The sequence below is a fragment of the Herpailurus yagouaroundi genome, unplaced genomic scaffold, assembly GCF_014898765.1.
Source record: "Herpailurus yagouaroundi ecotype Mexico unplaced genomic scaffold, PumYag 188, whole genome shotgun sequence".
Taxonomy (NCBI): Eukaryota; Metazoa; Chordata; class Mammalia; order Carnivora; family Felidae; genus Herpailurus; species Herpailurus yagouaroundi.
In genome coordinates, this window is record NW_024412419.1 from 19096185 (window position 1) to 19119353 (window position 23169).

Genomic DNA, 23169 nt, shown 5'->3' on the forward strand with positions numbered 1-23169 from the left:
GGTAATCACCAAATCCTCAATGCTGGGGTAGCAAAGCTAGAAAAGTTGTAACCGACAACCAATGTGTCAGATGACCTTGGACAAGTGACTTCCACTCTCTAGGGAAGTTCTCCGATTTATGAAACAGGAGGTTGGACGAGAGAACTGCTAAGTTCCTATTAGCTTGGACATTCGACAGCTCTCGAGCCTTTCTCCAAATGGTGGCAGTGCACAAGGCCACTCTGACCACACTGTCGGAAATAAAGACAACTGGAGTTTGAGCACGGCTTATGGGGAGGATGCCTGTGCCTCATCTGAGACCAAAAGTGGGCACAGAAAGACTTAATGCCTGTGAGGAGCTATAACCTGGGTCTTGCAAGAGAAGCAGGGTAAAGATGGGCCACAAAGGGGAGAAATGTGAGGGGCCCAGGTGGCAAGGAACCACAGGGGGTAAGGCTGGAAACTTCAGGTAAGATGTCTGGACTGACATGTTCTGTCCCAGGCTCAGAACTTCAGAAAGAGGTGGAGACTTTGAAAGGGTATCTGTTCAGCTTCAGGGAACAGTCAAGAACACATGGCCAGCAGCTGAAAGGAGGGAGAAAGCAGGGCTGGGGACGCAGACACAGCTGTACATGTGACAGGGTGGCTGAACCACACAGTAAGACAGTAGTACGTGCAGACAGGAGCAGGATGCGGTGTTCTCACAATGGGAACAGCTGACTGAGGCAACAGCACCAAGGCAGCATAGCCTCTTACAGGAAGCTGGCCCAGGCTGCCACGGTAACAACCCTACAGAGGGTGCACCGGCCCTTGCGGTCGTGGGTGGGCAGCAGCATCGGGTCACTCGCGTTAGGCAATCATAGCAGGAAGCTCTGGCTATGAGCGCCTTGGCAAGGGCGAATTTCTCAGTCAAGTAGTCAATGTTCAGCTATGGCTTAGCTCCTAATTATCCTGTCTGCTATCATGCAGACGCATGTTCTCGTCCCGATTTGAGCAGTACGAAGTCTCTGTGTGGACAAGACAAGCTGCTCAGCAGACACTCGGTGAACTGATTCGAGGGCCGTACACAATCATGGCTGTTCTCCTAGCTGTCTTTAGACCGTCTGGCAGGTCCTGGGATGCCCAGCGTACGTGTCACCCACAACACGGAGGGTCGAGTGAGCACGCTACCCATCCTGTAGACGGGCCCTACAGGAAAGGTGTTTTTCTTATACCAGCTTGGGTCACAGGGCAGAGAGTCTTGCACAAGGTGGGAGAGGCAGCTTGCACCAGGACAGGGTATTAAGAATACATCTCCAGGTCCAAGGTGGAAGCTGAATGGCTAATTCTCCGCCCCCCGCCCCTCCCCCGCCCCAGCCGCCACTTTCCCCAACAGCGCCGTGGTGCTTGATGGCAAGATTTATGCAACTGGCGGCATTGTTAGCAGTGAGGGGCCTGCCCTGGGCAACATGGAAGCCTATGAGCCCGCGACCAACACGTGGACCCTACTCCCCCACATGCCCTGCCCTGTGTTCAGACACGGCTGCGTTGTGATAAAGAAATATATTCAAAGCGGCTGACATCGGCAGAAAGCCCACGTCGAGCCTGGACAAGTCGGGTGAGGCAGATGCTACTCACGGTGATCAATGTTCAGCAACACCAATAAGAGGCCGATAGACACAATCGAAGAAATCACTGCGCTAAACATTTTGAATACTCTCTACATTGAATGTAGAAAATCATCCTCGCCTTTGGGGGAAACGGGGGCATAGCGCTCCGAGCAGCAGGAACCACAACCATCCGAGGAGCTGGGCCGAGGGCTGGGGGGGGGGGCTCCTGCAAAGGCACTTGCTCTGAATGGAGGCGCTCACTCTGCCCGGTGCAATAGAGTTTCACATATTTTTTCAACTGGGAGAGAGAAGCTGATTTTTCCTTCCTGCAGAGCAAGCTTGATCCCTACACAACCATAGATCAGTTATCCTATGACAATATTAGGTGTCAGGCTCTCTTGGAATAAGATCAAAGTGTCCTTATCACTTTGATTCCTACTTTTGGTTTTAACCAATCTACACTTTTCAGTGGCCGAGAGAAGAGAAGGGACAATACTGTGCTGCACAAGGCCTGGGAGGTCCCTGCTGGTCCCTGCTGGGCTGAGGACGAGTCCAGCCGCCCGTGCAGAGCCAGATGTGGCTGGAGCCACAGCGCAGGGAGCAGCCTAGGGACAGCTGGGAGAACCTTTGTCCTTCACAGGTTTCTCTACCTTGGTTTTGCTGGAGGACAGGTGACCGTGCTAGCTTTCTCTTGTCCGATATGAATTATTTAGATTTCCAAGGCATTTTCTTGATAAACAAAAAGGCTATTTTTAAGTACTGAGAGAAGGAGGAGGCCATGAGAGGGATAATGCAGGAATTCCCAAAGCTCTTCGCAGGTAGTGCCAGAGTGGGGCATTTGCTCTAATTTTTTCTACGTGCAGAATAGAGGATCTCTCCTGGGTGGGGGTGAATATCCCCGTTTTATTTTTTAAAAAATGTAACTCCCAGACAGCCCCATTAAGAGCTGTGCCTCATGGAGGCATTGTCAAAGAAGATTCTGTTCTAGAAGGAAACCAGTTCTGGCTCATGACACCAGTCCAGCTCCCTCCATGAGGTCAAGCTGAGGACCCAGGCCGGGTAGGAAGGGAGGAAGGGAGGGAGGGAGAATAAATGTCTACAAAGCACAGGAGACTATTTTTGATATTTATAGCTATATATTAAGGCACCTGCCACAAGAGCTCTCAGGATAGGGACAGCCTTCGTAGACGAGCCATGACAGCCACGACCTGAGGGGCATGAGCAGAATCACTCCTCCTGTAGCATTTTAACCAGAGAAAGGGGAGCCAGGAGGGAGGTCACACCGTGGCTCATGAGAGAAAGGCCTTCCTGCCAGTCCTCAGACCCTCAAACCTCACGCGGTGACCAGTTTCCATTCCAGGGCAAGAAGAAAGCCGCCACCACTGCGCTTGTTTAGTTGAAGTTGGTACCAAATACGCATTCGCCATTTTTATATCTGGGAAGTCAACTTGCCGTCATTTCATAATAAAAACCATTTCTAAGGAGAAAAGGACAGGACAGGACGTGCTTTCCATCTTTCGGTATTTGATGACACAAAATTCCAGTTCTAATGTCGGGCATCAACTTCTAGCACTACCAGTGTGGCTCCCACTTGGACAAGATACCGAGCTTCGTTTATGCAGTTTTTACTATTATTTATTCTTTTAAAAAGTAATAAGCACAAAACTACATACGTTGTATGTCATTTAAAGTATTTATGTCAAACAGGGTGCAAGTGTGAACCCAAGGACCGGAGCACAAATCTCTAACTGCCTGGGGCAGGGCCGATGTTAGCGTTGGCGTGCGTCTGCCTCCAAAGGAGGCGTTAGCGGTCAGCGAGACTCAACACAGACGACATTGAAATTCCGCTTCTCTCCTCATCTATCACACTGGAGCAACACTGGCTATTTCTGTGAATGATACAAAACAGGGTTCTCTGTAATGGTATTGTACATAGTATATGTTTATTGTTAAGTTCTTGTTATATTATAATAAATATATTTATAGATCTAGACTCAGAAGCCAGTGGAATGCCTTTGTGTGCATTGATGGCCACAGTGATGAGGAAGTCCATGCAGGCCTGCTCCTGCTCTCACACATCAGCTGTCTGGGCTCTTTCGGAGCCTTTAGTACAGGTCTTGATGATTAGAAAGGACAGAACTCCTTGGCAAGGGAACCCGCAGACCGACTCTGCTCTACTAAGGATATCCACACGAGGCTTCCCCGGGGGCAAGGGATGACTGCTCACTCTCTTGCAGGGAAGGAAGTTGAACAGAGTAGTAGGAGAAGGTAGATTCACCAGCATTTCATCCAGGCAAAGAGCCCCATGCCCTTAACCCCCAGATCTCACGAAGACCTGGCATCTTCTTGCGAGAAAACATGTGAAGAAGGTGGATGAGGGTAGGTGGTAGTGGGAGTTCTTCAGGGAACTCGGGTAGGGCCTATATTGGTAGAACACACACTTGCCAAATAGGTATCTGCAATGGTATCTTCAGAAACACCAGTCCTAGAGGAAAAGACGGAAAATGTGTAGAAGATTCCAGTCACGAAGAGCTGAAATTATAACCTGTTATAAAAACCAAGCGATAGTCTAGTGAGCTCCTTCCTTCTCTACTTAATTTCCCTATATCAAGGAAAACGTGTTCTCTGGGCCTATGAAGAGTCTGTTTACTCTTACCATAAAAGATATGTGTAAAAGAAAAAAAAAAAAGACACATGTTATTAGAAGCCCATGTAACTATGGGAGGAGTCTCCCCTGTTGAACTCAAGATACTACCATCAGACCTGGCAAGACTCAGGCACAGAAGAGATGGACCGCATTGTGTGTGTGTGTGTGTGTGTGTGTGTGTGTGTACGCGCACAAATTTAAAAAAATCATAGCCAAAATAAGGAAACAGTCAGGAAAAATATTCGCAATCCATATGACAAGGGATTAATATCTTTACTGACGAGCCTACATAATTCAATAAGAAAACATTAAGTGATTCCAATTGTTTAACAGATCATCGACCTTACAAGAGGAAACATTGCTAGTAAATATAAGACAGGTTGGTAGTTATCAAAGAATGAAACTTAGACAATGAGGTACCATTTTCACCTACTAAATTAGCTTCCCTAATCTAAAAATAAAAGGGGGAGAGGTGCTGGGAGAGCTCTAAATGCTGATAAGGAGCAGTGAAACTCACTAGTGCCAAGGGTTCTATGAACTGAAATGGCTTCTAGAAAGCAATGTGGCAGGTGGCATGTACCAAGAGCCTAAAAAGTATCTGACCCAGTAAATCCACTTCTGGGCATCCATCAGGAAATGTCCTACAATAACTACCTCCCACCTACTGACACTAACTTTATGCCAGACACTGTGCGAAGCACTTAGCGCATTGAATCCTTACAATTCTACAAGATAGCCACCAAAGACAAGCAGCATTATAAACCACACTGTAAGATTCATATTTGTATATGACTGTGATTATGTAAGATATGTACAAAGATATATAAGCTATAAAGATACATAAAATATGTATATAAAAATAGCCAGATGTGCAGTCATGAAACTATTAGTTGTACTGATGCAATTATGGGCTGTTTTCCTTCTCTTTTCCAAAATGTATATAAAGAGATGTAACTTTTATAATAAAGATACAGATATAGATATTTTAATGGGGAACCGGGGACAGAAAGTAATCTTTCCCCCATGTTTTAGTCTGAGAAATTCTCGATTATTTCCTGTTTTGGCCACCATAAGCAATGGAAAAGTTAGAGTTTAGAATAAAGAAACCAGTAATTACAGATAAGAAAATTGCCAGTAATAATCAAGATTGGTTTTTTCAAACCTAAAGGCTAGGAGTGAAGGGATTATATCTTTCAGGGCATGAAGATTTTCATGAAGCAAATGAACTTCACATTCTTGGAAGGTCAAGGAAAAAAAAAAAGGATAGTAATAAAGAAGGAAACATTCTAGTTCGACATAAGGATGAAGGGATGAGTGCTAAAAATCTGGAATGGGTTACCAAGATCCTTATGAAGGGCTTCTGTAATCTCAATACTATATTTGTGTAGCATAACTGCATACATTATTTTATTCTCTCAACTACCCTAAACATCACAGGGCATCATCTTCACTCTTCAAGAGGAAATAATCTTAGAAAAGCGACCTGAATGCACTAACAGTCCTGCCACACCCCAAGTACTCTCCATACATTATCATATCTATTCCTCCTAACAATCCTGCGGGTGGCTATCCCTGCTCCACAGGCTCCAGACGTGAAACAGAGTCTGGTCTAAGGCACATTGGCATTCAAACCCCACTCAGTGAAACTCCAGAGAGCCTGTGCTACATCACATGGCCTCGTCAAGGCTGCCTGGACTTACATAGCTCCTATGACTCTAAGACTAAGGCTCCTTCCTTTTCCCCAAGCCATCTCCGAAATCTGTACTAAGAAAAGGAATTCTGTTAATACAATAGACATGCCGCTCTGTGTTAGACATGGCCCTCTTGAGAAGCAAATTTCCCTACACCTTGCGAGAATGTCCACACAGGAAATGGTTCTGGGGGAAGGAAAGAGCCCCCTGAAAGCAGGTATCAGACCATCCACTGCTGCCTCATTTGAACCTCCTGTGAGCCTTCACTCTGCAATAAACTCTCAAGGGGTTCCTAATGTTCTTGCTGACCACAACCCAGGGCCTGAGAGAGGAAAGGAAAGGGAGGAACAGCATTCGTACTTAGGCTGCACCATCCTCAGCTACAAAGGGCATATCATGACCTTGGCATCCAAGAAGTAGGTTCAACTGTTCTCCCACCTGGGTCAAGGGTCTGAAATGTGGAGCCGACTCTAAGAGTCTGCCTTTATCACGTGATGGCAAAAATGAGACCATCCAAGAACCTGTGCTTACCTTCCCAAATTTATAATCCGCGTGCTCTGTTATCCTCTAACATTTGGCAGATCACTTGAGTGTCTTTCCTCGTGAAAGATGAGGACAGCCTTTGAGTAGATCATACTAGGTCGATAAGACGATGTTCTCAGCAGGCAAGGGCCATACCCTCTCACCTTCCCCCACAGGGCACTTCACCCTGAGTGGTGACAGATTACTCAAACTCTACTGGCAGCAAGGAAAATGTTTTGAGTTATGAAAACTATAAAGGCAAGGCTATGATTCTGCGTAATGTTTTGGCCATCCCTGTTGTCTATAGATGACTAAAGAAGCAACAGCTTTTGTTAAAGCATTTTTATTTACCATGTATAGAACTCCTTCATTCTTGGTGAAACTAGCCACTGCTAGTGCAAACCTGTGCACCATGGGATCCATCAGCCTTTCTGCTTAGGGCTTCAGCCTGGGGACTTTGCATCCCTGCAGGTAAAAGTCAGTCTTTGAGACTCTACATTTCACCCCTCCACTCTCCAGTACCTCTCCATTGCCACTGCCTTATTTTTAAGCCCTCATGACTTCTTGCCTTAGTCGTTGCTATAGCCTCTTTCTTCCGGTTATTTTTTACATAACAACTTTATTGACATATAATTCGCATACGGTAAAACTCATCCTTTTAAAGTATACAATCCAGTGGCTTTTAGTATATGCAGAGTTGAGCTACCATCACCCCTACTCAACTGGAGAACATTTTCATCATCACAAAAAGAAACCTGAATCCACGAGTAGTCACTCTCCACTGTCCCCACTGCCAGTGCATGGTTACCACTAATCTACTTTCTGTTCTTAGGAATTTGCCTATTATGGACACGTCATATAGATGGAATCATACAATACGTGGTCTCTTGTCTCTGGCTTCTTTCACTCAGCATAGTTTTCTCCAGATTCACGTATGTTGTAGTGTAGATCATTCCTTTTTATGGCCAATACTCCACTGAACAGGCATATTAAGTGGATATACATAAAAACAGATACATCTGGGGGCACCTGGCCAGCTCAGTTGGTAGAGCATGTGACTCTTGATCTCAGGGTCATGAGTTCAAGTCCTACATTGGGCAGAGAGGTTACTTTTAAAAAAATTGTTTTTAATGTTTATCCATTCATTAGTTGATAGATGTTTGAGTTGCTTCCACATTTTAACCATTAAGAATTATGCTGCTATAAACTTTTGTATACTGTTCAAGATTTTGAGATTAAATAAATTTGGGAAATGCTAGGTAAAACAAGGTTAAACAGGCTTCTACTATAGTACTTCTCAGGGTCAAAAACAGACTAACATTCATTCCAATTTTACTACAATGGATACACAGGCAATGTTTTCCAAACTTATGTGGCAACAAATTGCCCCCCATGCCCTAGAAAACTTCTCTTCGAAAATTATGATATAGGCTCAAATAGTCACATGGGATTCTGGAGTCGATACATCTGACCCTCATCTTTGAGAGAAGCACAAGAGCAAGTAAAGGTAATATTGTGAAAGATTCAGAAGCAAATTCTGATTTAGAATTCTCAAAATGTTTCTTAAGTTGATAAATTTTTGTATGTTAGCAGATCAGTATTCTTTGAAGTCAACAAATCCTTTTTCTGAATACAGCAAAATATGTTTCACTACAATTTTCTAAGTGCCAAAAAGATTTCAGCATCTCTTATACTGTAATATAAAAAGACTGAAATAGGGGTGCCTGGGTGGATCAGTTAGTTAAGCAGACAACTTCAGCCCAAGTCATGATCTCACGGTCCGTGAGTTCAAGCCCTGCATCCGGCTCTGTGCCCACAGCTCAGAGCCTGGAACCTGCTTCAGATTCTGTGTCTCCCTCTCTCTCTGCCCCTCCCCAACTCGTGCTCTCTCTCAAAAATAATTAAAAAAACTTTTTTTTTAAAGACCAAAATAAACAGTTACACTATAACCACTCTACACAACTAAAATACCCAACCCACTATATTCAGTGATAGTTGCAAATGCATGACCTGACAACTCCTGGAAAAGATTCTCAGGCATTTTGTACTTTATTAATTTATTTATTTTGAACAACATGACAATCCTCTCAACAAGGGGACTGTATCTATCAGAGATCAGGGAACAGAGAAATCACTTGTTCAAACAACACTGAAATTTTCTAATTCCACTATTCTCATTAAAACTAATAAAACAAAAATATGATTTAATATTTGTGTTTAGATTAACATTTGTGGTAACAGTGAGATAAATTTTCATCTAATTCCAGTATAAAACTTCAGCATCTGGGAGAAAAAAAAGTGCTTTTTGATGATCTTTTGCTTTTTTTATTCTGTGTATATACATTTAAGTTCAAACAATGTGGAAATTAGTGTAAAGAAATATTCCAAAGATGTGAAACTGATTTTTTATAGTGTGATAGGCAATTACTCCTTTCTTTGCTACCAACTCCATTTTAAACATAATCTTATTAAAGAAATGTCCTTATTAAACCGTGGTAAACTACAGAACTGACAGCTTACTGAGGTTTCCTTTAAATATGTGAAGTAATTTGAGACTTCCCACCACAAATACATTTCAGTAATATAATAAGTACAATGTTACTTGTGGATTGTCACATTTCTTTTTAAAGGGATATTCTGTTGTGAAGTCTTGTTAAACTACTTTGCACTCATGAAAATGCTAAAATAGAAATTTGTAATTAATTTCCAACACTTTCCCAAGGAACTTTATGCTATAAGCAAAGTAACTGTATGCACTGTTTAGAAATAATGCTATCTCACATCAAAATTAACTTTGCTTTGTTGCCATAATGAGAACGTTAGGAAAGCTCTAAGCTCTGTGTAGATAGCCACAGACACATGATTCAGATTATTCATGTGTTTTTTATTAATAGTTCCACAAGTTTTTTAAGCCTGTGGTTTTACATGTGGCTCTCAAAGAGTAATGCCTACTTTGTTGAGAAACTGGAAATTCCAGAACGTTTGATAACCTACAAGGATGAAATTTTTGAAGCTGCACCTGACACTGGACCCTTTTTTTAAACCTGTATCTGTTCTATCTAAGACATTTTAAACTCTAGCTCTGACAAAATTCTCCGTCTAGCACATTCACATGGTTCCCCTTCTATATTTGCTCTTTAGTTTCATTACAGATGTTCAGTTCCTAGATTCTTTCCATTGTCTCCCAAGTTCATACCCAGGAATGGAATGCCTCTTCCAAAAGTTATCTCAAGGACCTAACATTCTGGTCCTTCAATCAGACCAACAAGGCAAAACTACAATCCTAACTGTAATCCCAATCTAACTATCAGCCTCCTCTGAGGCTTTATTTGGGGTAATACTACAAGGAGATAAAAACCCACATTTACATATGCCATGACTCATACATGGTGCCCACACCTTTTTCTCATTGTTCCTGAGGCTCCTTCCTATTTCCACCAGCGACTACTGCAGACCTTCACTTTCCCCCTTGTTTCCTAATTAGAACCCCTCACTCTTGGGGCACAGGGTGGCTCAGTAGGTTAAATGTCCAACTTCAGCTTAGGTCATGATCTCGTGGTCTGTGAGTTCGCGCCCTGCATCAGTCTCTGTGCTGACAGCTCAGAGCCTGGAGCCTGCTTCAGATTCTGTGTCTCCCTCTCTATCTGCCCTGCTCACACTCTGTCTCTCTCAAAAATAAACAGTAAAAAAAAAAAAAAAAAAAAAAAAAAAAAAGAATCCCTCTCCTTGGCAGAAGAGCATCCCTTTGCAAAAAAAACAACTGAGGTGGAGGATGGTAACAAAGGCAGTACAGTTTTTTTTTAAATCTTCCTGAATAGCCCATTGACAACAGAGAAACCACAATGAAAAATTCACAGACTCATGAATAACATCTAAAATAAAACTAAGTAACAAGGAACCTCTGGAACCCCCAATCCCAAGTGGGTAGGATCAAACCACTAACATCTGTGAGACGGTGGTCCATATGTGAAGAGGAGAACCATGGGCATCTAATGGAATTAAGAACGCCCACAGGCGTTCACTGGAGAGCTGGGGGCAGAACTAAGGGCACCTGAGCCTAGAAGCCTTGCAGTCCTCAGGTGAGGGCAAGGTTCTGTGCACACGTGAGCCTTGTGAATCCTCAAAAACAATATGCCAAAGCCCCCTTTCGGGACCACACCCCATAGAGACAAAGCTACTAGGGACAGAGTCTAAACTGAACAACACAGGGACCAAAGAAAGAGAGACCCAGATAAAAGTAGGAGACAGAACCAAGTCAAGAGATTTCAGAGAGTAAGCAGCCCTATATTTAACATTTCACCGGGGCACCTGAGTGGCTCAGTCAGTTAAGAGACTGACTTTGGCTTAGGTCATGATCTCATAGTTCATGAGTTCGAGCCCCGCAGTGGGTTCCGTGCTGACAGCTTGGAGCCTGGACCCTGCTCTTGATTCTGTGTCTCCCTCTCTCTGTTCTTCCCCTGCTCACACTCTGTCTCTCTTTCTCAGAAATAAAGATTAAAAAAAATTTTTAAACACTTCACAAAAATAACAGAAGAGAGAGCTCTAGCGCTGTGAAATTCAGGCTTCCTTCTAAAAGTTCAAGGAAATCTCATATAAAAGTGAGCAACAAACAGATTGAGGGGAAATCTCATATAAATATATTACAAGAAAAGAAACTTTAAAAGGAGAAGGCTACCCCCTAAAGGCAATAAGAGCCCTCCAGAAAGACATGCCTAAAAAATACATGAAAACTATGACCTATTTCAAAACAAGCAAAAGGACACAAAACAATAACAGAAAAATGAAAAAAAAAAAAAAAACAACAATATAAACCTGAATTAGAAAAACTCACAAAGGATATGAAATAACTCAGGAAGAATGAGAGTGCTTGCTTCAACAGCACACACACTAAAACTGGAACAATACAAAGATCAGAATTAGAAAAAAAGATCACGTTAGAAATGTATACTAAAGTAGAAAGAACATAAAAGTTAACAACAACAACAACAACAACAACAACAACAAACCCAGTAGGGTTTGCCTTAAGACAAACAGAAGGGGGAAAAAAGGCAGGAAATTTTTTTAAGTTAACAAAGAAATGAAAGAATTTCTGGTTCTGGTTAAGATTCAGTGAGCACACCCCACTCTCTCCCCCACTGATGACAAGCACAAGTCCTGGACAAAAGACATAAGCAATTACCTAAGGATTCTGAAAACCACATAAAGCAGGTGAACTGGGTAGGAAACACAACACTCACACAATGACCCGCACAGTGGTGAATTTCCAGGTTTCCTTTTTATCTTCTGTATTTCTCAGCTTACACTCTAGGGCAGCCAGGATCTCAGAAGGAACACGCTCTCTCTAGACCCTCCAGACCTAAACCCAGCTGAGCCTCAGTGATAAATTGTCCTCATGGCACCAATGACGATGATAACAGGCAAATCCCTAAAGCTTCTTTTCTCTCTTTCCATCTAGACCACCAGGAAAGGGGACTCTTGGGAACCCAAGAGTGTGGGAGAAGATGTCAAAGAGGAGGGAGCAGGAGAATGAGGCCCTTTAAATTGCTGTATGAAATCCTGAGCTGCACATGCGTAGAAATGACCCAGATCAACAGTGCAAAGGCCACATCCAAACCATGATGTGGACCACCCCAGAGCCCCCTAGACTGGCCCCTGGGTGGTGCACATGTGGAGCTGTATCATTTTCCCACTGCTGCTGTAAAAAACTACCGTAAACTTAGTGAATTAGGACAACACAAATGTACTATCTTATGGTTCTGGAGGCCAGAAGTAAAAAAATGGGTCTTAATGTGCTAAAATCAAGGTGTCAAGAGACCTGTGTTCCTTCCTGGAGCTCTAGGGAAGAATCTTTTTTCCTCGATTCTTCCAGCTTCTAGAGGCTTCCTGTATGCCATGGTTTGTGGCCCTTTCCTCCATCTTCAGAGAATGTCACTCCAACTTCTGCTTGGTCATCACATCTCCTTTTCCTGACTCTGATTGTCCTGCCTCCCTCTTATAAGTACCCTTGTGATGACACTGGGCCCACTCATATAATTCAGAATAATTGCCCCATCTGATAATCCTTAATCATATCTGCAAAATCCCTCTTATCAACAGATATATTAAAATGGTATACCAAACCATATTTAAATAATCCAAAAGACTCCAAAAAAAGGAGAAAAAGAAGAGTAAAAAAGAGGGACAAACAGAAAAGGTAAAAAGTTAAATCCAAACCACCTCACACTCATTAGGATGGTTGCTATCAAAAATGCAGAAAATACCAAGCGTTGATGAGGATAGGGAGGAATCAGAACCACTCTGAATTGTTGGTGGGAATGTTTTTACATGGTGCAACATGGTTGCACATGGTGCAAAAATGACAGAATACAGTATGGCAGTTCTTTAAAAAATTAAAAACGGAATTACTATATGACTTCTGGGCATATACCCAAAAGAACTGAAAGCAGGGACTCAAAGAGATATTTGTACACCCACATTCATCGCATTATTCACAATAACCAGAAGGTGGAAGCAACCCAAGTGCCCACCAATCGATTAATGTATTTTTAAGACACAATATACACATACAATGGAATAGTATTCAACCTCAGAAATAAAGGAAATTCTGGCTGAGTGAAATAAACCAGTCACAAAGGACAAACACAGTCTGATTCTACTTTTTATTTTTAATTTTTTAATGTTAATTTTTTTTTGAGGGGTGGGGGGAGGAGCAGAGAGAGAGGGAGATACAAAATCTGAAGGAGGCTACAGGCTCTGAGCTGTCAGCACAAAGCCCAGTGCGGGGCTCAAACCCATGAACTGCAAGATCATGACCTGAGCGAAGTCCAACATTTAACCTACTGAGCCACCCAGGCGCCCCGTCTGATTCTACTTATATGAAGTATACGTTTTCCAAGATAAAAAAGGTTCTGGAGATGAATGGCAGTGATTAATGGTTGCACAATAATGTGAATGTACTGAATACCACTAGTTGTATACCTAAAAATGGTTAAGATGGTAAATTATGTATATTTTACCACAATTTTTAAAAATTACATTAAATGGGGGTGCCTGGATGGCTCAGTTGGTCAAATATCTGACTCTAGATTTTGGCTTAGGTCATGATCTCATAGTGCATGAGTTTGAGCCCCAAGTCAGGCTCTGTGCTGATAGCACAGAGCCTGCTTAGGATTCTCTCTCTCCCTTTCTCTCTGCTCCTCCCCTGCTCACACACACTCTGTCTCAAAAATAAACTTAATGGGGTGCCTGGGTGGCTCAGTCGGTTGGGCGGCCGACTTCAGCTCAGGTCATGATCTCATGGTTCATGAGCTCAAGCCCCGCGTCAGGCTCTGTGCTGACAGCTCGGAGCCTGGAGCCTGCTTCAGAATCTGTGACTCCCCCCTCTCTGTCCCCTCCCCAGTTCATGTTCTGTCTCTGTCTCTGTCTCTCAAAATATAAATAAATATTAAAAAATTTAAAAAATAAATAAACTTAAAAAATTACGTTAAATGTAAATATCTAAATACCCCAATTTAAAAACAGAGATTAGGAGATGGAAAAAAAAAAAACTAGAAAGACCCAGGTTTCTAAAAGAAACCTACTTGAAATATAAAAGTATACAGAAATTAAAAGTATACATAATAATGTACAGAAATTTAAAAGTAAAATGATAGCTGGGGCACCCCTGGGTGAGTCAGTCAGTTAAGTGTCTGACCAGTTCAAGTCATAATCTCGGGGTTCATGAGTTCGAACCCCACATGGGGCTCTCTGCTGTCAGCACAGTGCCTGCTTCGGATCCTCGGCCTCCCTCTCTCTCTCTCTCTCTCTCTGCTCTTCCCCCACTTGTTCTTGCACTCTCTCAAAAAAAAAAAAAAATGAGAAAACAAAAGTGACAGAGACACAGTTAAGAGAATAGAAAAGATAAGCCACAGACTGGGAGGAAATATGTGCAAAATACACCTCTGATAAAGGACTATGATTCAAATTATACAAAGAACTCTTAAAACTCAACAATACAGGGGCGCCTGGCTGGCTCAGTCAGTAGAACATGCAACTCTCAATCTCAGGGTTGTGAGTTCAAGCTCCATGTTCGGTACAGAGACTACTTAAAAATAAAACTTAGGGATGCCTGGGTGGTTCAGCTGGTGAAGGGTGTGACTTCGGCTCAGGCCATGATCTCACGGTTCGTGGGTTCAAGCCCCACACCAGGCTCTGGGCTGACATTTCAGAGCCTGGAGCCTCCTTTGTTTCTCTCTGCCCCTCTCCTGCTCTCACTCTGTCTCTGCCTCTCCCAAAAATAAATAAAACATTTAAAAATTTTAAAAATAAATAAATAAAATAAAATCTTAAGGTGCAGCTGGGTGGCAGTTGGTTAAGCGTCCAACCTCAGCTCAGGTCATGATCTCATAGTTCATGAGTTCAAACCCGACACTGAGCTCTATGCTGACAGCTCAGAGTCCCAAGCCTGCTTCAGATTCTGTGTCTCCCTCTCTCTCTGCCCCTCTCCCACTCAGGCCGTCTGTCTCTCTCTCTCTCCTCTCAAAAATAAACATTAAAAAATATATATTACACACACAAGATTTAAACCAACATCTTCCATATAAAGACAGCAAATAAGCATGTGAAAAGATGCTCAACACTACATCATTAGAGAATTGCAAATTAGAACAATGAGATACTACCACACACCTATTAGGCCAAAATCCAAAACATTGACGATATCAAGTTCTGGTGAGAAGATGGAACATCAGGCACTCACTCTCATTTGTTGCTGGTGTGAATGTAAAATAGTACAGCCGTTTAGGAAGACAGTTGGGCTGTTTCTTACAAAACTAAACATACTCTTTCCATATAATCCAGCAATTATGATATTTGGTATTTACCCAATGAGTTGCCAACTTATGTACACACAAAAACCTGCACATGAATATTTATAGGAGCCTTATTCAAAATTGCCAAAAGTTGGAAGCAACCAAGATGTCCTTCAATAGACAAATGGGTAACAGACTGTAGTACATCCATACAATGGAATGTTATTGTGTTAAAAAGAAATGAGCTATCATACCATAAAAAGACACCAGGGAACTTTAAATGCATGTTGCTGAGTGAAAAGTGCCAAACTGGAAAGGCTACATCCTACGTGATTCTCACTCCATGACATTCTGGAAAAGGCAAAACTATGGAGACAGTAAAATGATCAGTGACTGGGAGGAGGGGGGGGGTGGTGCCTGGGTGGCTCAAGTCAGTTTAAGGGTCTCTTGATTTCAGCTCAGGTCATGATCTCACAGTTTGTGGGAGTGAACCCTGTGTCAAACTGCGCTGACCACACAGAGCCTGCTTGGGATTCGGTCTCTCCCTCTCTCTCTGCCCCTTCCCTGTGCATGCCCTCCCTCTCACTCTCAAACTAAATACAAACTTAAAAAACAATGTTCAAAAAAAAAAGATCAGTGGTTGCCAGGGAAGGGAGCAAGGGATGATCGGGGGGGACAGGAGGCTTGCAGGGCTCAGTGAAATGATTCCTAATGATGCTGCATGATGGATATATGTCACACATTTGTCAGAACCCAGAGAATGTACAATAGAAAGAATCAGCCCTAATGTAAACTATGGATCTTAGTTAATAATAATGTATCAATATTTGCTGATAAATTATAATAAATATACCATAGTGATGTAGAAGATGGTAATAATTGGGGAAACTGGTGAAGAGGGGGCAGGTAAAGAGATACAAGGGAACTCTGTCCTTTATGCTGCTTTTCTACCAACCTAAAACTGCAACAAAACAAAGTCAATTTTTTTTTAAATTTTTTTTTCAACGTTTATTTATTTTTGGGACAGAGAGAGACAGAGCATGAACGGGGGAGGGGCAGAGAGAGAGGGAGACACAGAATCAGAAACAGGCTCCAGGCTCTGAGCCATCAGCCCAGAGCCCGACGCGGGGCTCGAACTCACGGAGCGCGAGATCGTGACCTGGTTGAAGTCGGACGCTTAACCGACTGCGCCACCCAGGCGCCCCCAAAGTCAATTTTTTTTAAAAAAGCAATGTGCAAAGGAGTATCTATAATAACTTCCCTTTTGTGTAAGAATAAGGGGGGCAGAGGATAAGAGAATGTGTAACTTTATTTTAGCAAAAGAAACACCAGACAGATAAAAAAAGAAACTAAGGAGATTAGTGGCGGAAGGGATGGGGGCAATGACACTTTTCTGGATCTAACTATTTTGAATAGTTATGACTTTTATAAGTATGTTAATGTCTTACACACACTAACAAATAAGGATGGGAGTGAACTTAAAACTGAATGCAGGGGCGCCTGGGTGGTGCAGTTGGTTAAGCGTCCGACTTCAGCCAGGTCACGATCTCGTGGTCCGGGAGTTCGAGCCCCGCGTCGGCTCTGGGCTGATGGCTGATGGCTCAGAGCCTGGAGCCTGTTTCCGATTCTGTGTCTCCCTCTCTCTCTGCCCCTCCCCCGTTCATGCTCTGTCTCTCTCTGTCCCAAAAATAATAAATAAAAACGTTGAAGAAAGAAAAAAAGAAGAAAAAAAATTAAAAAAAAACTGAATGCAAACAAGAAAACAAAAGAATCTAACCCTTTTTTTTTTTTGAGAGGGAGAGAGAGCGCTCATGAGTGGAGGTTGGGAAGTGAGAATAAGAATCTTAAGTAGGATCCACGCCCAGTGGGGATCCCAACGCAGGGCTTGATCTCACGAATCACGACCATGAGATCATGACCTGAGCTGAAATCAAGTCAGATGCTTAACCAACTGAGCTACCCAGGTGCCCCAGAATCTAATTTATATTTTATTTCAAAAAATAATATAAGCAGGGTAAATGGGGTAGAGGTAGAGATTAACCCAAGTAACTTCTGAACATAGTATTTAGACTATATGCCCTCATACTAAAGACAAAAGCACTATAAACATAATATTCAGCAGGGTTTTTCCCCCCAGTGGTATGGGTTAACTCTGGTTTAACTACTTTTTATGTAATTAAGGATTTAGAAAATAAACATATTCAGAATAAAGGGAGCCATATTTCTTGCTGAACAAGGAGGTTTTATGTATGGAAAGATGAAAAGCTAGGACATAAGAAAGTAAAGTTATGGGAAAGGACAGACGACACAAACACTAATTAAAAAAACAACTAAAGTAGTTCTAGTAATAACAAAGAAGACTATGAACAAGGACAATTACTAGGGACAAAGAAGAATATTACATAATGATAAAACGTTCAATTCACCAAGAAGACATAACAATCCCAAATGTGTATGCAACTAACAAAAGAGCATCAATACAGGAAGCAAAAACTGACACAGATGAAAGGAGAAACAGACAAATCCACAGTTATTGTTGGAGAGTTCAGTACTCCTTAGTAATCGATAGAAGTAGACAGAACACCAGCAAGAATACGGAAGACTTAACAACACAAGCAACCAATGTGACCTAACATTATAGAACCCTCCACCCAACAACACAATACACACCTTGTTTAAGGTTGATACGAAATATTAACCGAGCACCCACCTGGCTCGGTAGGTAAAGCATGTGACCCTTGATCTCAGGGTTGTGAGTTCAAGCTCCACGTTGGGTGCAGAGTTTACTAACTAAATGAACAGCTAAAATTTTTAACTTAATCAAGATAGATCATACTCAAGGTAACAAAACAAATCAAAATAGACTTAAAAGAATTAAAATCATACACAGTATGTTTTTTGACAACAGAATTAAATGAGAAATCAACACAAAATCTAGGAAACCCCAAATACTTGAAAATTAAATACAAATTTAAATAATCTAGGAGTCAAAGAGGAAGTTTTAAGATAAAGTAGAACATATTTTTAAATGAATGAAAAGGAAAAATACAACATATCAAAATGTTTGGGATGCAGCTAAACATTGCTTATAAGTTTTTAACAGTAAATCTTCATATTAAAGAAGAAAAATGTCTCAAACCAATAATCTAAACTTCCTGTTTAAGAAACTAAGCATAAACCAAACAGAAGGAAGGAATTAACTTAGGAATGTAAATCAGAAAACTGAAAATGAAAAAAGTAGGAAAAAGTCCATGAAACCAAACATTAGTTTTTAAAAAGATGAATAAAAGTAGACTAACCAAGAAAAAAAAGGAAGCCACAAATTGTTAATTTCAGATACAAAAAAAGGGATATCACTACAGACACAGCAGAGTTTAAAAGTGAACAAAGACTGGGGCACCTGGGAGGCTCAGTCAATTAATCATCCAACTCTTAATTTCGGCTCATATCATGATCCCAGAATCATGGGATTGAGCCTCATGGCAGGCTCCACACTGAACATCGAGCCTGATTCAGATTCTCTCTCTCTCTCTCTCTCTCTCTCTCTCTCTCTCTCCCCCTCCCCCCCCCGCCCCCTCCCCTGCTCACACTGGCACACTTTTTCTTTAGGAAAAAAAAAAAATCATAAAAGCTAATAAAGACTAGTAGAGTTGTGTCAAAAGGACTCCGGAACCAACTTGAAAAGGCTCCCCACAGGCCATAGATGGGAACATTTTAGCAGCAATATGCATACTAATGACAATGCACTAAATTATATCAAATATGTTTAAAGCTATGAATTCATAATGATGCAAAGAGAACTAATTCATCAGTTTTGAATAGGAAGATCATTCATTTTTAAAACTAGTTAATAGGGGCACCTGGGTGGCTCATTTGGTTGGGAGACTGACTCTTGATTTCGGCTCAGGTCATGATCTCAAGGTTTGGGTTCGAGCCTTGCATCAGGCTCCGCACTATGACAGTGTAGAGACTGCTTGGGATTCATTCTCTCTCTCTCTCTCTCTCTCTCTCTCTCTCTTTCTCTCTCTCTCTCCCCCCCCAACTCTCTCTGCCCCTCCCATGCATGCTCTCTCTCAAAATAAATAAACTTAAAAAATTTTTTTAAATAAGTAACTAAAACTATTAAAGATAAAGAATCAAGTATTAATCATACCTACAGAACAGACAACACAATCACAAATGAGTAAGGAGCGATTTCATTGGAACTCACTGTTTTGCAAACTTTAATGAATTAAGATATCTAAGCATTTAGTATCAATCACTGCTAACATCACAAAAATAAATAAATTACCAGACATTATGTGCCTAACAAAAGAACACACTCTTACTTACGAAGTAGGCTTGCAAAAAGTAGTAGAACCAGAGTCTGATTAATGATTAAGCCTCTAGATCAGTGCTGCCCAATAGAAACATAACATAAGCCATATACATATTTAAGTTTTCTAGTAAACACATTACACAGAGTAAAATGAACTAGATGGAAATTATGTTTTAATAAATTGAACCCAAATATCCAAAATACCATTTCAGTATACAGTCAATATAAAATAACTAATGATACTTTATATTATTTTTATAATAAATCTTTAAAGTAAGTGTGCATTTTACACTTACAGCACTTCTCAATTTGGACTAGCCACATTTCAAGTGCTCAATAGACACTTGTGGCTAGTGGCTACCATATAAGGCAGCACAACTGAAGATCCAAGTACCAGTTCATGGGAAACACAAAGAACAAATTACATTAGCCTCACCATAGATATTCAATCAGCAAAATCCAGACTCTGGGAAATTCAACAGGTGGAAACCTGGTTTCTTCATCAAATTCGTGACAAGGAAAAAAGACTGAGGAGGAATCTGTAGTTTGAGATTCAAAGGACAAAAGAGTAAAAAAGGAAAAACTTAAATGTGGAGTTTAGAAATGCCCACATCTGCTAAAACTGTAAGAAAAGCAAAAACCTCATTGCCATAAATGTTAAGATACTGGTAACACTGCGAGAGATAAAGAGGGTTTTAACTGGAATGGAACACAAAGAGAGTTTCTGGATTGGCTGATGATTTCTTTTACCTGGGGGATGGTTATATCTTGTAATAGTTCTTGATAAGCTATACATTTGTTTTTCAGCAGTTTTCCATATCTGTGTTTATGTTTTATAATAACAAGGTATAAATTTAATAAATAGCTACGTATTTGATGGGAAAAGCTTGATGTGATTAAATTCTTAAACTTGACAATTGTCTCATCCCATCCCCAAACTTACCACCTCCACTTGTAGGCCTAGTTTCTGGTCTTCAAGAATTAAATATCCTCACTCCTGTTCAAGACCAAAACTCTCACCAATGTTCCTGACTTTATCCCCTCCAGTCTTTTCTGATCTTAATCCATTAATTACCACTCTTCTCCATGTCTACAATCTCTACAGTTCTATGGAGGCAGTATAGGATATTGGTAAATAACTGGCCTATTGTGTCAGAACCCCAGGGTTCAAATTCTGATTCTGCTCTTTTACCAGTTGTCAGCCATGTGACAATCTCTCTGTGGTTAACTCTCCTCTTTAGTAAAATGAGGAAAAGAGTATCTACTTTATAGGGTTACTGTGAGGAATAAATGAGTTAATACATGAAACCCTTAGAAGACGGCCTGGAATCCAGTACGTCTTCAATAAACGTTAGCTGCTGTCACCTTCAGTATATAAACATGCTCAGTCTTCATTTTTATCACAATCCTTTCTTCAGTTCTGTGTACCTCTCTAGCTATGCCCTGACTCCTTCCCTTTTTCCTGAGAACAAAAAAGATCACCAAATTGTCATATCTACTGTCAAGGTTTCAGTACATATTTAATTAGCCTCCACTAGAACATTTGATATTATTCATTTTGAACATAAAATCTTCTCTTGAGTTCTGTGATACTACTCGTGGCTGTCTTGCTTTTGACAAGTTATGATCAGTCTGCTTTGTAAGACTTCCTCTACCACTGGTTAAACACTACTGTTCCTCTATGTACCATTTTCATTCTGCTTCAAAGAACCACCGACATGGCTTGATGCACACTTGTGGTTAAAACGACACTCAGGGCAGCTGACCCCAAAAGTCTCTAATTCTGAACTCTCCCATGCTTCAGATATATTTAAGACATTATAGATATTATATTATATGTTAAGCTATTAAGATGTATATCTAAAGGTCTGCTGGACCTGGATGTCAAAATGTCCAACGCTGCATTCACTCGCGATTTGCTACTCTCTCCTGTCCATTCTCAGTTAATGGTGCTACTAATCTACCTGAATACCAGGCAGAAATCTAAGAGCAATTTGGGGCTCCTCTTTTATCCTCATCCCCCAAATCCAATCACTTAGTTCTAATGATTTTACCCCTTCATTTTCTAAGAGAAACTACCCCTTTCTCACCATCCTTACCACAAATTCCCTCGTTCAGGCCTGCAGCATTTCTCACCTTGAACACAAGAAAGGCATACAAAGTCCTTGTTAACTTCAAACACTACTCTTTGCTTTAGAACACAGCAAACTAGATGTGCCCATAGTGGTACGAACCTAACATGTTTGCCTCTGTTTCTATGTCTTTGTTATACTGTTCCCTCTGCCTGGAATGCTCTTCCAAATGTGTTACTACATTCCTTCATTTTCTGAGATGCTATTAAGGTATCACATCCACCAGAAACCTTCTCAAGAATTCCTATGTAGGTTAAGTTCCCTTCCTCTATGATCTAATAGCATCTCAGCTACATCATTATCACTGCATTTACCTAAATTAAAAAAATTTTTTTTTTCTCTTAATATATCTTTTTCTACAGAGTAGTTACTTCCAAAGGCAGAAACTGCTTTCCTTAGCTTTGTAGCCTCAGTGCCTGGCACATACTTAGCAAACGGTAGGTAGTCAACATATCTTGTTGAAAGAAAATAGTTATTTTCCACATTCTTATCAAATAATTATTTCTGAAACTTGATTTTCACCATGTCATGGTGCTGTTCAAAAACATTCAAGGATTGTCACATGGTATTTAGGCTGGTCCTCCAGAACAAAACGCCAAACTACTTACACTGCTTTATCTTCCACCGTACATATATATATATATATATATATATATATATATATATATATCTAAACTACTCAGTCTTTCAAACTAACTTTTTGACCTCTACCTCCCAAAACTATTATAACTTACTAAAGTGTTGGCCTTGAGACTCCTGGGTGGCTCAGTTGGTTAAGCGTCCAAATTTGGCTCACGTCACAGTCTCATGTTTGTGGGTTCTAGCCTCACATTGGGCTATGCACTGATGGCTTGGAGCCTGGAGCCTGCTTCACACTCTGTGTGTTCTGTCTTCCCCTCCCCTGCTTGTGCTCTCTCTCACTCTCTCTCAAAAATAAATAATAAACTTTTTTAAAAACTAAAATAAAATGTTGGCCTTTTAAATTCAATACTTACTTAGCAACTCATTAGCAATTACTCCACAATGCTGCATGACATTAAAAACATGTTATCAAGGGGGTGCCTGGCTCAGTCCATAGAGCATACAACTCTTAACCTCAGGGTTTTGAGTTCAAGCTCTGCATTGGGCATAGGTAGAGCTTACTTTTTTACATAGATAGAAACAAAACAAAACAATGTTGTCATAGATATCTGAATGGAATGGTCACACTCCTAACTTCCATATCTTCAGTAGATGAGTAGCAGGGGAAAGGCCCAAAACACTTTTTAACTTATAAAGACACTTTATATATATGAATAGCACTAAATTTTTTTCTGCTTTACTCACCTTTTTTTCCTCCAGTCTAGTCCTCCTTCATCTTTCTTGGCTTAAAAGTCATCAGGAACAAGTAAAAAAGGATTAACTAGTATAGGACTTCTTTCCCTGGAGTTATGCTCCTTCTGTTAATCAAAATGCTAACTTGAAAAAATTCTAGACCACCAGGTTTCCAGAAAGAAACAGAA

At 41.1% G+C, this 23169-nt stretch overlaps 1 protein-coding gene and 1 long non-coding RNA gene across 4 annotated transcripts in view; one reads left to right on the forward strand and one right to left on the reverse strand.

Moving 5' to 3' along the window:
- Nucleotides 1-3561, forward strand: part of KLHL29 (kelch like family member 29) — a 315742-nt gene extending 312181 nt beyond the window's left edge. For all 3 annotated transcript variants that reach the window (XM_040496160.1, XM_040496159.1, XM_040496161.1), the window contains one exon: nt 1355-3561. In XM_040496160.1, coding sequence (XP_040352094.1) covers nt 1355-1538 — 184 coding nt within the window. In that variant the 3' untranslated portion in view covers nt 1539-3561. The remainder of the gene's footprint in view (nt 1-1354) is intronic.
- Nucleotides 3243-22514, reverse strand: LOC121044182 (uncharacterized). Its single transcript, XR_005797187.1, has 2 exons — nt 19972-22514; nt 3243-4053 (listed from the first exon to the last, which is right to left on the reverse strand). It is a non-coding gene; the product is annotated as an uncharacterized LOC121044182 (long non-coding RNA).
- Nucleotides 22515-23169: the final 655 nt, after the last annotated feature.